This window comes from Drosophila willistoni, chromosome 3R, assembly GCF_018902025.1.
Source record: "Drosophila willistoni isolate 14030-0811.24 chromosome 3R, UCI_dwil_1.1, whole genome shotgun sequence".
NCBI lineage: Eukaryota > Metazoa > Arthropoda > Insecta > Diptera > Drosophilidae > Drosophila > Drosophila willistoni.
This window is the reverse complement of record NC_061086.1, coordinates 28,543,122-28,557,615: the sequence shown is the minus strand read 5'-3', so window position 1 is coordinate 28,557,615 and position 14,494 is coordinate 28,543,122. Positions and strand designations below refer to the sequence as shown.

Below are 14,494 nucleotides of genomic sequence, written 5' to 3'. Positions count from 1 at the left end.
TCAATTTCAAATGCCATCAACAAAAAAAAAACGAGAGAGAGAGAGAAAAAAAATACGAAATATTAAGGCAAATCCACACACAAAACTTTTGTCAATGCGAAAAATATTAATTTAACTTTTTGCGTTAGTCGGGCAATGACATTGGACTATCAAATACATAGAAGGGAGGATTAAGTACACGAGTATGTCCTACCCAAGGACCAACCAACAAGAGAAGGAGCATAAGGTGGGCTACTAGAACCTACAATAAAGTCATTTTAGCCGCCGTCTGTCCACAACAACAACAACTAGAAACAGAAACTCCTCCCCATTTTCGTGTTATTGGCGGTCGGAGTGTCTAATGTTTGTTCGTCTATTTGCTTATGCGAAATTTGATGCTCTTGACCGTCCGCCCAATTGTCCGCCCGTTTATATCTGTCTGTCTGTTGCTGTTGCTGCTGTTGTTGTTGTCATTATCGTAAATTTTTATGCTAAATACATTTCGTTGTAGGACCTAAGAAACGCACACAAAAAACACCGAACCAACAAATAGCCAAGCACATGGAAACACCTAAAAGAGAGGAAATGGAAATTGCCTTTATAGTAAAGAAGTTCGAGATACTCTATAATATCTATACAATAACTGTAGGTAACGAATGCCCAAAAATTAAGGTAAAGGGTCAAAGTCCTCTAAAGAACTTACGTTAGACATTTTTATAGAAAAATTAAGATTGACTTTCATTTTGTTTTTATTCGCATAAAATGGAATCTTGTTAGAACCGGCCAACTAGATGAAAAAATGTGTTCAACTTTACTTTTCTGTTATATGCTCTTTCAGTCTTTTTGTGGGACAACCGAAATTGACCTCATTTGGAGCAGCTGCTGCCACGTGAATGTGAATAGCAGCTTGGCCAGAGGTCGTCGCTACAGGAACGTTCGGCATAATCAAGGCGATTCCGAAATATATGCAAATGAACTTTAAATCGAAAGGTCGCCATGACAAATTGAACAATTTTTGTACAGATTTCTCTTTGTTGTTACTTTTCTATCGATGTCCTCCCCTCTGGCTGACTCTCTTCTGAATTTCGTGGTACATTAAAAGTCTTTTCATTGCGATACAAGTATGTGGGTAGTTCAGGTGATTGCATACGTGAACTTACACCAGTTTTCGCATCCAATTTGTCAAAGGATTCCAACATGTAGTCAAACAATTTTCTACATTGTTCATTCAAATATTGAATCTTTTTAATTTCCTGAACTTTTTGCTTCTCATATTCTCTTGTGGGTACTAGCTTTGAAATCACTCTCTTGATATTAACATTAGCACTGGCAAAAAGTGGATGCAGGTCGGAGCCATCATACTTGTCCTTTTCCATGTATCGATATCGTTGGCCACACAAGGCTTGTTCGTGCTCCAAAGTGCGCTTTAACGAGTCCAATTCACCAAGTCGCTTCTTTAAATTGCCAGCTGCTGCCCGATCAGCAGAGATACTTTCTGTCAGATTATTCATGCTAAGATCGGATGCCTTGCGGCAAAGTTGTAGTTGACTTATTTGCTGCTGGAGTTTTTGATTATTGCGCTGCAAATTTAGGATCTCAGGACTGATTAAATGCTTCTTCAATTCGGTATCCACATCTAAACAGGGATCTATACTGGGACATTCGGGTGTGTTCAGACCCAACAATAGATTTATTTGTGAGACTTTTAACTTCATGCGATCCACTTCATTTTGAATATCATCAATTTGTAGCTCTTCATCGAGAGTGGCAGGAATTTCTGACTCTTCGCTTATAGCTTCAATAAGTTCTATGGAATCTGATTGAGGACATTGGAACAGTTTTGCTTTTTTTACACGAGGTAATTCGAAATATGTGGATATCACTTTTACATCTGCTACCTCTTCCTTCTCTGGCTCACAGATGGGTATGCCTTTAGCCTTACATGGCGGAGGATTATAAAATTCAGATTTCGATTCCCCAAAAGCCACCCTCAATGTTGGCAGAGATTTGTATGTTAACAAATATTTACTTAAATTTTGATCAATTGGTACAATTGGCTTATACATGTCTTATTTAAGTATTAACACGCAAAATATAAATTCAACTACGAAATGAAATTAGTTTTGAAATAAAATTCAAGGAAACAACTTCAAATACTTACTTTAATGTGTAATCACAAATCATATAGAAACATGAAATCATAAAAAAACCTTTCATATCTGATTGTTAATATTTAAATGAGCTTATAACCGCATTTACTTAAATATATTTTTCGATACCTTAAGTCTTCTGAGGGGCCAATGTATGCGATTTACCATGGGTGACATTTACAAAAGCGCTTAAGCAGCACTTAACCCAGAAGTAACTAACCAACACAAACAACACACACACACACACACACACACATATATACAAAGCCATACCCACACACGTAGGGAAAAGTCATGCAATGCAAACACACTGGAGATAGAGACAGAACAAGGCTAAAACCAAAGTCCCAGACCCAGTTGCACTTCCAACAACAACAACAATTCATCTTCATAATAGAACTTAATGCCAAAGACAAACAAGTAGAAAAACTTAATGCGAATTTTAAAATACTTAACTGATGGCAAAAGAAGAGCAGGAAATGGCAAACACTGTTGGAGCTTAATGTTAATTAATGAAAGAAAAAAAAAGCAGTCTACAGCAACTAAGACTCTGATTTAAAAAAAGGAGGCACAAACTAATATAAAACTTTTAATGATTACTCTATTCTAATTAAGCCATGAAATTAGCATCACTAAAAAAAAGTTTATTATGAATCAAAACTGTGTTTTAGCCAGATTGAAGACCATAAATGTTATGAATCTATAAGAAGAATAAGAATCTTAAGCCCGACCAAGAAAATTACTTTGTTGAAAAATTTTGTTAATAAATTTGATCAATTTAGAATAAAATATGGTTTGTTCGATGGTTGATATTGGCTTTTTGTGTTTTTGAAAACATAAAACTGGCTATAACAGAAAGTCAACTAACATCACTAATTCGACAGGTAAAACAGGTAAAGCATTTACAGATAAGCCTTATACATATACATAGTTAAATCCTATTCATGCAATTTCGTTTTGAAAGCTAAACCACATAGCAAATGAATGTGTTGGTTTGGTTTGGTTTGGTTTGGCGGTGCTATCAACATAGGAAAGAGAAAATGAGTCATCGCATTGAACATTGAATGACATGAGAAAATGAAGTAAAATCTAATTAAAACCTTTTCCATTCGACCTTCTCACACCCAGTCCAATGTAAAAATCACAATTGTCAGGGCAATGTTCCATCACACCTGGCCGCACAACCCCACACAAACACACACATTTTGTAAAATAACATTACGTGCCCACTCCCTTCTATACCGTGAGGCAATAATACGCAAACAAATGCGAACGCAAACTTCAAACCAGGTGAAAAATAGACATTGGTCGTCGCAGGAATCTGTTAAAAACACAAAGGAGTAAAAGGGAGGGAGAGTGAGAAAAGTATAGAGGAAAAGCAAGAGAGCGGGGTAATGAAATGGCCGACTGGTCAAACGAAATGCTCTGCCGCACACAAAACTAACAAACTGCGTTTTGGTCAATTCATCGAATGTCGGTCAGGGTTGCCATCTGGCGGCTGGTTAACTAAGCTTCGGCTTTAGGCCCCAACAAAATGCACCCAGGTGGGCAAGAGGCTTTCTGTCCATTGTTCCATTGTCCAAAAACAAAAAGGACCAAAATAAAGACGGCCAAACAAACGAAATTCAAAATGAAAAGAAAAATTCTGATAAATTTTCACAGTTGAAAATTTCATTAAAATTAATTGAGTCAACTTCAAAAAAGAACAATTCGAAGGAAATTACAGGGAACAGAAGTTCGACTCGTCTGTCGATCAATACTTCTATCTCTTTCTATACGCTATCCATCATTAGCCCCAATGAAAATCTTGGTCTTGGTTCCTTTTTTTGTTTTTTTGCAAGAAAGAGTTTAACGAGTTTGTCGTCAAATTTCTCCTATACTTGAAATGATTTTGAAACAAACTGATGGCTTTCTACCATTTTGTTTATGGTATCTCTATCTAAGCTAAGCTAATACAGACATACATAGAATAATATCCGTTGATGATATTGCCGAAAATTGATAGTGGGGCAACATATGTATGTACATATATGTATATGTATGTATGTATATAGTTGGGAATATTGGGTAGATTTAAACGGGCCTATCAAAGCTGACTGACACACAGTCGCACAATAAATCTTCGTCACAAGCCCAAATTGACATTTTACAACCAAAAACCAAAGCCAGATGTAGGGGACAAAGTTACTTGTGCTGCAGTTGCCGCTGTGGCTGTGGCTATGGCTATGGCTATGGCTGTTCCAGTGTCTCCATGTCCCTGATATTGTTGTCAACAATGATGGCCCAAAGCATTAGCCACATGCGTTGTGGCAACAACTCATCGTTCGACACACAGACACACACATCACACAGATGGTAGATGTCACAACAGTAGACCATGGCCGAGGGGATATGTGGTGGGGGGTGTCATTCCCGCTCAACTTTTATTGGCAGCAGTGGGGCAAAAAAAATTTAATATCTGACAGCGACGGAAGGCCACCCACTGTGGTGAGTGGGTGCGACTCTAATAGAGTTATCCTGCTGTTGCCAACGATCTGAGCGAATGCATCGCATTATCCTTTGTTTTGCCTGCGGGCACTCGCACAAAATAATTGCACACATTTTGACGGTGTCACGAGGCAAACTTGACTTTTTTCTACCCACACCCCACCCCTTTTTTTTGTAATGGTAATCTGTCAACGCGATGAGCATTTAAGGACCTTAATGTCATACATATATGTATGCATTAAAGCTTTTATTTATGTACATGACAGCTGTTGAAGAAAAGACTAAAAAATTGAATCAACCGATTTATTTTGAAGCAGCATTACAAATTTATATTTACTAGTCAATCGATTAACCATTATTATTGTTGGAGTTGGGCAAAACCAGCCAAAGAAGTGTACAATTTTTATCAACTCGGAGTTTCTAAATTCTACCAAGTTGGCACTGAAATTTAGACTTCTAAGCTCAGTTGGCTATGAAATTTTGTTTCCCCACTGACGTATCATTCCGGTTTCCCATTTAATTTTCAAATTTAGTTCTAAATTAGGTTTTTACAGAATCAGTTCTCCAACCAAGACAAAAGAAAAAATAAAAATGTATTTCTTGATTTTCATAAGTTTTCTATTAATATCAGTGGTAAGAATAGTTTAAAGTTTTCTCACTTTTATTGCTTAGCCGTGTTTAACTTTCTTCGTAAAAGATTGCTAAAAATGATTCTGGCTTCAATAAGTATATTCTAAATGAACACAATCGATTGCGTCAGTTGCACGGTGTCCCGGATTTAAAATTGGACGATAAGCTATCCAAAGGTTGTCAGGCTTATGCTGAGGTATTATAGAAATCGTTACGATATATCCCCAACAAAATGTGTATTAACGTTCTGTTTGCAGGAATTGGCCGTAAAAGATAAAATGGATCACTCCAATGAAGCAAAAACCGGTGAATTTGGTGAAAATTTGGCTGCCATGCAGAATGATCCCCGAACATGTGTGCAGCTCTGGTATGATGAAATCGAGTTATACAATTTTAAAAAAGGGGAATATTCAACGAAAACTGGACATTTTACGGCTGTGGTTTGGAAGGCAACGACACACTTGGGAGTGGGTCACAAAAAGAAGTGAGTTATCATCTGCATAAGCATCTGAGAACTACAAAAGTACACAGATTTGCATCTTAATATTTTTTCAATTTCAGTGAAGCCAGCAAAAAGGTATATGTTGTCGCACGCTATCTACCACCAGGCAATGTGATAGGACAGTTTATAGAAAATGTTCCAAAACCACTTAAGTAAGCTCTAATCGGTATGATTATGATAAGAAGCAACTAATTGCATTGCATTTTCTTTTTTTTAGTTCAACATGGTAAGCTCCTTCAACCTGCAGCAGATTAAGTAGTTAAACGACAGGTCGATAAGATAGTCTATTGGAGTACCGAATTTCATAGACAGTGTTCATATTCTATATTATATTCTTTTATATTTTATTCATTTTCACTTTTTACAGTCGTAGCGGAAATCTCAATGAATTTACATTCGGACTTGTCCTTATATTCGCTTGGTTGTTGAACAAATTTTTGGCATAGCTGCAGAAGCTAGATTCTATTCTCATTATATTAATTTATAAAATGTATTGGACTGCAAGTACTTGATCAAAAATTATCATTTTAAAATTTATAGTTTCGTAAAATTTTGGTCTTAAATTTAATAAATTTTCTAGTTCAATAGTTAAAAACTTAATTTTCATTTGAAGCTTAATGAAAAGATGGAACGAAAAGAAAACTAAATAAAATTTTAGACGACATGGCTATTATGTTATTTTCGCAATTTCATACATATATTTTGGGGAGCTGGGGGTTTCAGTGCTGAATCGTTGTTTTCAATATTGGCTTTCATTTGTATCACTAAAATTGTGCAGCAAGTCTCGACGTGCGTTCAGGTTGAATTTCAATAGTAAAAGAGACTGAATTCTCTCAACCGCACACTGAGCCACACTCGACGACAGCATTTATTGTCATCGCACATTTCTAGTGTTATACAGTTATTCATCAGTCATGTTATTCATTACGCAACACTGATCAATTCGCCTTAAAAGAAGGCACACAATTCAAATTCTTAGAAATGCCTAATTCAATCTCCGACATATATTAAAGCTTATATTTATGTCCATGGCAGCTGTTGAAGAAAAGACTACAATCAAGACTAAAAAATTGATTTTGTTTTTTTTTGAAGCAGCATTTGAAATTTATATTTACTAGTCCATTATTTTCGTTGCAGTTGGGCAAATTGCCCCATTCTAAAGAAGCCAAAAAAGTGTACAATTTTTATCCCCTTGGAGTTTCTAAATTCCACCAAGTTGGCACTGAAATGTAGACTTCTAAGCTCAGTTGGCTATGGAATTTTGTTTCCCCACTGACGTATCATTCCGGTTTCCCATTTAATTTTCAAATTTAGTTCTAAATTAGGTTTTTACAGAATCAGTTCTCCAACCAAGACAAAAGAAAAAATAAAAATGTATTTCTTGATTTTCATAAGTTTTCTATTAATATCAGTGGTAAGAATAGTTTAAAGTTTTCTCACTTTTATTGCTTAGCCGTGTTTAACTTTCTTCGTAAAAGATTGCTAAAAATGATTCTGGCTTCAATAAGGATATTCTGAATGAACACAATCGTTTGCGTCAGTTGCACGGTGTCCCGGATTTAAAATTGGACGATGAGCTATCCAAAGGTTGTCAGGCTTATGCTGAGGTATTATAGAAATCGTTACGATATATCCCCAACAAAATGTGTATTAACATTCTGTTTGCAGGAATTGGCCGTAAAAGATAAAATGGTGCACTCCAAAGGAGCAAATAACGGTGAATTCGGTGAAAATTTGGCTTTTAGGACGCATGATCTCTTACATTGTGTGCAGAGTTGGTATGATGAAATCGAGTTATACAATTTTAAAAAAGGGGGATATCAAAAGGGAACTGGACATTTTACGGCTGTGGTTTGGAAGGCAACGACACGTTTGGGAGTGGGTCACAAAAAGAAGTGAGTTATCATCTGCATAAGCATCTGAGAACTACATAAGTACACAGATTTGCATCTTAATATTTTTTTCAATTTCAGTGAAGTCAGCAAAAAGGTATATATTGTGGCACGCTATCTACCAACAGGCAATGTGATAGGACTGTTTGCAAAAAATGTTCCAAAACCACTTAAGTAAGCTCTAATCGGTATGCTTATGATAACAAGCAACTAATTGCATTACATTTTCTTTTTTTTAGTTCAACATGGTAAGCTTCTTTAACCTGCAGCAGGTTAAGTAGTTAAACGACAGGTCGATAAGATAGTCTATTGGAGTACCGAATTACATAGACAGTGTTCATATTCTATATTATATTCTTTTATATTTTATTCATTTTCACTTTTTACAGTCGTAGCGGAAATCTCAATGAATTTACATTCGGACTCGTCCTTATATTCGCTTGGTTGTTGAACAAATTTTTGGCATAGCTGCAGAAGCTAGATTCTATTCTCATTATATAAATAATTTATAAAATGTATTGGACTGCAAGTACTTGATCAAAAATTATCATTTTAAAATTTATAGTTTCGTAAAATTTTGGTCTTAAATTTAATAAATTTTGTAGTTCAATAGTTAAAAACTTTATTTTCATTTGAAGCTTAATGAAAAGATGAAACGAAAAGGAAATTGAATAAAATTTTAGACGACATGGCTATTATGTTATTTTCGCAATTTGAAACAAATATATGAATTAGTATTTAATTCAGATCATCGCTACATATGTACATATACATTTTCCGCCACACATCTATACATACATTAGGGACGGGGCTGAAAACCACGAATTTTTTATACCACTGTTCGATGCCATGCTGCAAAAGCACCTCAAATTAAATTAAGCCATAATTTATATAACATTTGAAATCAACGGAATGGCCAGGCCAGGCACAGCTTCAGATCACAGAAAAAAACGGCAAAAAAAAAAATTAAATACCCTTTCCTGATACCACCACAAGGGCATCGGAATAAGTTTATGGTAAAAAAAAAGAAAGGGCAAGAGGCAGCGGAAAAGACTGAACAAAGTGCTAGCAAAAAACCAGGAGAATTTATTGGAATTCCATCAATTTGAAAACCATGCTCTGGTTCCAATTTCAAATTGCTGGCATCCAACTGTGTTAGCCGACCTGCAGGATACTCACACACACATACAGAGAGAGACGTTCACACACACGGTTTGACCCGCAGGAGATTGGCACTGGCCCTGGGTCTAAGAGTGGCGTTGGCGTTGGCTCATCATAAATACAAAGCAGGCAAAAGCTTTGTCACTGGCATCCTCTGACACTTTTATTGGCTGCCGTTGAAAGGTGGTTCCCATGGTTCCTTCCCATGTGTATGGCTCCAATGGTTCTGGTTCATGGTGGTCTGCCTGGGTGGCTTGCCATCGATATGACCTGCTGCATCTCTTGGTTGCTCGTTGAAATTGAAAATTTTTATGATGCCAAGAACTTTGGCTACGTGGGCATCGATAAGGTAACGGCGAGCAGGGGCGAGACTTTGCCAGATTGTTCAAAAATTTAAGCGGCTGTATAAAAAGTTAGTTAATCTTCTCTCTAGCCTGATTAAGAAGATGCAATGCTCGGCCTCGTACCTTCCTATCAACAGCATCACCACTAAGAAGTTCTTGGCATTAATGGCATAGCCAAAGTCAAAGCTTGTATAATTTTTTATGACCTCCAACACGTGCTCCAATCTTTTGCCCACCCTCTCTCATTCTCTTAGATGGAAAATGTTTATGGCGTCCTTCGGCAAGCTTAAAAATCCAAAAAATAACAACAACGACAACAAGAGCAACTCTTGAACCAAACGAGTTAGCAGTAGCAACAAAAAGTAGCTGCCAAGTAACTCAGCTTAACCGCAAAAAGTTTTAAATAAACTTTTGTTGTTATTTCACTGTTTCTCTTCATATTTATACCCTGCAGTTATTAAAATGAAGGTTATGTTATATGTATAAGCCTCAACAAATTAATCAAAAATATTTATATTTCACCTAAAGTTAATAAGCTAGTTTGATGTTCGATGGATTTTTCAGATGGACTTTACTTTGATGTAGCAAAGGGTATGATTTTGTCGGCTTCTTTTTTTTTCTTTAGGTTGCAAAAACACTTTTTTTTTTTTATTTTATGTTTGGTATAAAAATATTTCAAAAGCGGCATAACTATAACTTCCGATTCCGTTGGCTTCTTGGCTTGCTGTTTGCCCTATAATACAGTTAAATATAAATTCAGACAAAAAAGGGAAAACTTTTTTCCCTGTACTATTTTCTTCTCCCCTTTATTTTTTGCCATTTTCGTTTTTCTTCTTGGCTTTTTTGTTTTTTTTTGTAGTTACTTATGCAATTTGCATGAGCGGCAAACACCCACGAACAACTAACAAGTCTGCTCGACAACAACTACAGTAAACTTCCGGCTGATGAATAAGTGTCTGCTTGGTTGGAAATGGGGCGTGGCGTTTCTATATTTGTTTTATTTTTTTGGGCGTAAGCCCCTTTCGTTTATGTGTGTGTGTGTGTGTGTGAGTAAGTTTAGTTTGTTTAACTGCAAAGAACGAAAAGAAGAAAAAAATGTAAAATAATAATAAAAACAACTTCCTAATTGCAAAAATAAAAATCAACAACTGCCACAACACAAACGATAACATAACAACAACAACAACAACCAATGCCAATGTTGGGCATCAACAGTGGAATAACATCAGCAAAATTCTTGACCAGTAAACCAAATACAGATTATACAAAAATCTAAATAAAAAAGTTTTATATTGGCCAAAATGATAAAAAAAAAAAAATCATGGAAGAAGTTTATATATTAGAGCAAATAAAATAGAAAGTAATTCATAAAGATCTGTAGCAAGTTGAAGTATTTCAGTATATTTCTGATCCTTTTAGACCCGATTTCCTACTGACCATTGTGAGCACTGCGAGGCAGAAGCGTCAACGATTGAGGCACAGAAAAGAGAAAGCATCGCAATGCTACCGAGTCAGCAGACTGGGCATAAATTTAACGGAACGCAACACACAGCTCGGACTCGGATTTCCGTTTTGACCAAACCGCCATGTTGTTATGCAGCCTGTGCCTTTCTCTCTCTCTCTCTCTCTTGGGTGGGTGTGGGTGTGTGTGGATCATAGTGGTGGTGGTGGGGGGTCTGCGTAAAAATATAGTATAACAAAATGTAAAGAGGACCGACATTCGGCTGGTACAGAGGCCCAACGAGAGGCAAACAAACAAACAAAATGAAGTTATACAAATGCTGATAGCGAAACGCGATGTTAGCCTAGAGCTGCCAGCTATAGCAACAGCAAACAAACAAAAATGGCGGCTCATATTAATTTCTGCTATCTCAGTGACGTTTTACATGCGTACTGACTTTTGTTACTGCAGTTTTTGTTGTTGTTGTTGTTGCTGCTGCTTGCAACTCTTTGTAATAAATTTGATTTGTTTAGCAATTTGTTGCATATCGCATTGCGCATACGCCCCGTACATTTGTATGTATGGACATACATCTCCACCCAGTCACGTCTATCGTCATCATCCCGGTCACTGTCCCTGCTATATCCCTTGTTCTGTTGCTTTAACGATGAATAACGTGTTTTCAGTCTTTTTCCCTCCATTTTGATTTCTTTGTTCCTTCTTTGCTCTCTGTTTTTTGTTTTGCCTCCATCTGGCACACTTTATGCGACATTTACAATTTCATTCTTTAAAACGGCAAAATTTCTTCTAATTTTCTAAAATTAAGTAAAGGACAAAATCTTAGCAATGGCCAATGAAAGTTAAAGGGGTAAATGTATAAAGCCTTTAGCTGATTATAACTTAACGATCAGGAAACTCAAATAATATGATATACAAGATATAAATTCATATAAAATAATCAGTTTATTTGAAAGTTTTTGTCTGATTTAAAAGCTTAAAAGAAACTCGTAGTTGACTATCTTTTCAAATTTAACATCTTTATTATTTAAAATACATTTTCAAAAAAATGTAACCTCCGAAATGAAAAGCAAACTCATTATTCATTTGAGATTCCACACTTTTGCGGATGCGAATACTGATGGTGGTGATGCCATCATCACTTCATCTAGTACTTCAGTGGGGGAGAAGCTGGTAAACGAGGTGGCCAGAAGAAGGTCGAGGGGCCTTTGCGACACTTCGTCAACTATTTATAACTTCAACTTGGTCGTAAAATTTATGTACATCGTAAACACGCGCAAATCGAGGCGAAACACTGACAAAATGTTATGAAATCAAATTTCCACACAAAGCGTCCCTAATGACGTCTTCGTAGCCGTCGCCGTCGCCGTCGCCGTTCCCGAAACGGAAAAGCGCCCATCGTAGTATGGGTGTGGAGTAAAAGAACAGTGCTGGAAAATTGTTTAATTATCTCAACGCTCGCTGGGTGCTTAAATTGTAATGGCGCTGACCTAATTGAGTAATAATTAAAATTAAGTGCATGCTAAATTGTTATTAATTATTAAAATGCAAGCGGGCTAAACCATAAAGTGAACCAGAAGACTTCCCATTTTCCAAATTTCCAATGATTGTCTTTCCCTGTTTTTTTTTCTTTTGCTCCTATTTTATGGTTTCTTATTGCTCTCTCGCTTTCTCCCTTACTGTTGTCGAATAATTTGTTGCAAGTGTTGCCAATTGCCACAGACAACATTTGTTTTCTGGGAGGAAAGTTATGAAACAGAATCCAAGCCAAATTACAATTGCATTGCATTTGCCACTCCGGGAATTATATCTAATGGAAATCTATGGGGCAAAACTACGAAATAATTGTCGTGTGATTTTGCAATTTCGTTTCTAATTAGTATCTAATTAACTTGCCACCGTGACTATAATCAAGCGGAGTAAATACTCTAAAATTAATCTTATTACTTTTTCTAGAACTTGATTCGTTTTCGGCAAGATTAGAGCAGGATTCTCTATAGCAACCCATACTTTGTTATACCCCCTACAAAACTCTCAATTTCTATGAAGAGAGATGGTGATGACATGTAACAATTCGAGTCCAATAGTTGTCAGTTAATTTTCCAAACCCTTTACGATATCCTAACTAGTCCTAATCGAAGTCTGTGTTTCTGTTATTTCGTTTATGAATAACCAGCCAACCATCATTTGTTTCAGTGCATAGACCAATAAATGGTAAAAGTTCAGGAATTGCAATCTGATAAACACTCGTTGAGAGACCTCTGCAACTTTGCTTGTAGTTGATTAGTTTCCATTCTGTTATGTCAAATTTTGAAGAACTTTGTAGTTTGCAGATATTTCATTTCGCTCGAGTGGCAATAGGAAGCTTTTTCGGCCTCTACTATGTTGCAAAACTACGAACAAAAATTTATAAACCTAAATTCATTTACCTGAATTCAACATTTAAGGTTTTACTTACCACATGATTTTTCAAGCACAACAAATCTATTGCAGAATAATAAAAGAAACGATTTGTAAATCAAACTCATTACAATTTAAACAATTTCTTTAATACCTACCATCATTTCCCCTTTTATAGCAGAATTCTGTAAAACGATTTAATGAATCAAATTGCTTAAAAATCTCTCATTGAATACCGACTAATTCTTTTCTGTCGTTGATGAACTTGACACATACTAAAATAAGAAAATATTAATCAGACAAACCTAAAACCAATCAGTTATATTACGAGTTACCTGATTTACATCTTATGTCTATCATGTCCCCTCTGTAAAAAAAAAATGCTTATTTATCAGACTTTTTTGAATTAACATCTAAAGTTTCTACATATCAAGCAATTCTCTTTAGTCGCTGAATATGCCTAGAATAGAGAAACATGATTTATTTATCTAAAATCAAATCTGTTGGTTGTCAACTTAAAAATCAGTAGGTTTTTAGACTTCACTTCTTAAGTTGTTACCGAGTTATTCTGTTTAATCGATGAAGAGTTTGAAGGAGCATTTCTACTGGCCTTGTGTAACTTATTTTTTAAAGGAGTCGAGAAGTTCTACGAATAAATGATTTATGTATAAAAAAGAGTTATAGAAAATGGATTTTTTGTATTTGAGTTAAATACTATCCCACTTACCTGCACTGATACAGGACAACTGTTGCTGGTACAACAAGACAATTTCAAGAGCCACGAGCACCAAAATGATAATAATGAACACAATCTCGTATTTAACTCATAGGTTTTTGTTTTATTTACATGTGTTAAGCAGAAGCACAATTATTTCTTAGCAGCTGCATACGATTTTATAATCCAAACTATTTTTCATTATTAAAATATAGTCGGTTGCTTTATTTTTCGGTCTTTGGTGTAAAGTGAAACTGGGTTTGTGCTTATCAAAAAAGGTTTCAATGATTAACTTTCTAATTTCTTTGTTTTCTTCATTTGTTGTTGTTTCTTGAATATAAATTTTAGCATACCACAGAAGTGTTTCATGCTTATCGCATTTAACTGTTTTGTTATACATTCATTTGAAAAAATATGTTTTCGTTTTAAAACCATAGACATTATCCGTATAATGTTGGCAACCAACTAACAGGGGAATTTCTTTAACCATGAAAGATACTCACAATTCCATTAATTTATTTAACGTGCTCAAATTGAAATTGGGCGGAAATGGAAACAATTTGAATGTCATTAGGAGCCACACAAAAAACACAACGCACAACAATCCGCACACGGTACACATTCGGTACACTCACATACAGGAAACATAAACAGACTTGCAAAAAAAAAAATAAAGAAAATAAATAAAACTTCATATCTGATTGAATAATAATGTGTGCTTAAGGATTTAATGCGCTGCTGTGGCAGCTGCTCGACCCCCGCACCACAGTCCACA

General features: G+C 35.7%; 2 protein-coding genes across 4 annotated transcripts; one reads left to right on the top strand and one right to left on the bottom strand.

Annotated features, from left to right (window-relative positions):
• Nucleotides 1-710: 710 nt before the first annotated feature.
• On the bottom strand, nt 711-2,104 carry LOC6647300. Its single transcript, XM_002069496.3, has one exon. It carries the CDS (start codon nt 2,043-2,045, stop codon nt 1,017-1,019), a length of 1,029 nt encoding a protein of 342 aa, XP_002069532.1. The 5' UTR covers nt 2,046-2,104; the 3' UTR covers nt 711-1,016.
• A 3,001-nt stretch (nt 2,105-5,105) lies between these two features.
• Nucleotides 5,106-8,201, top strand: LOC6647301 (Golgi-associated plant pathogenesis-related protein 1). Of its 3 annotated transcripts, none has more exons than XM_023178688.2 (6): nt 5,106-5,249; nt 7,227-7,355; nt 7,417-7,643; nt 7,722-7,814; nt 7,880-7,888; nt 8,030-8,201. In XM_023178688.2, the coding sequence occupies exons 1-6, from the start codon at nt 5,208-5,210 to the stop codon at nt 8,106-8,108; spliced, it is 579 nt and encodes a 192-aa protein (XP_023034456.2). In that variant the 5' UTR covers nt 5,106-5,207; the 3' UTR covers nt 8,109-8,201. The 3 variants fall into 3 exon arrangements, with proteins under 3 accessions (XP_023034456.2, XP_046865142.1, XP_046865143.1); XM_047009186.1 differs by lacking the exons at nt 7,227-7,355; nt 7,417-7,643; nt 7,722-7,814; nt 7,880-7,888; nt 8,030-8,201 and adding exons at nt 5,314-5,442; nt 5,504-5,730; nt 5,808-5,900; nt 5,966-5,974; nt 6,116-6,285 and having other exon boundaries at nt 5,111-5,249; XM_047009187.1 differs by lacking the exon at nt 5,106-5,249 and adding an exon at nt 7,017-7,162.
• The last annotated feature ends 6,293 nt before the right edge of the window (nt 8,202-14,494 follow it).

Excerpts from the sequence above, each read along its gene's own strand:
- LOC6647300 (XM_002069496.3), bottom strand. The coding sequence starts at position 2,045 with ATGTATAAGCCAATTGTACCAATTGATCAAAATTTAAGTAAATATTTG.
- LOC6647301 (XM_023178688.2), top strand. The coding sequence starts at position 5,208 with ATGTATTTCTTGATTTTCATAAGTTTTCTATTAATATCAGTG. Across the intron at positions 5,250-7,226 it reads GTTTTCTATTAATATCAGTG|ATTGCTAAAAATGATTCTGG; the intron begins GTAAGAATAGTT and ends TCTTCGTAAAAG. Across the intron at positions 7,356-7,416 it reads GTTGTCAGGCTTATGCTGAG|GAATTGGCCGTAAAAGATAA; the intron begins GTATTATAGAAA and ends TTCTGTTTGCAG.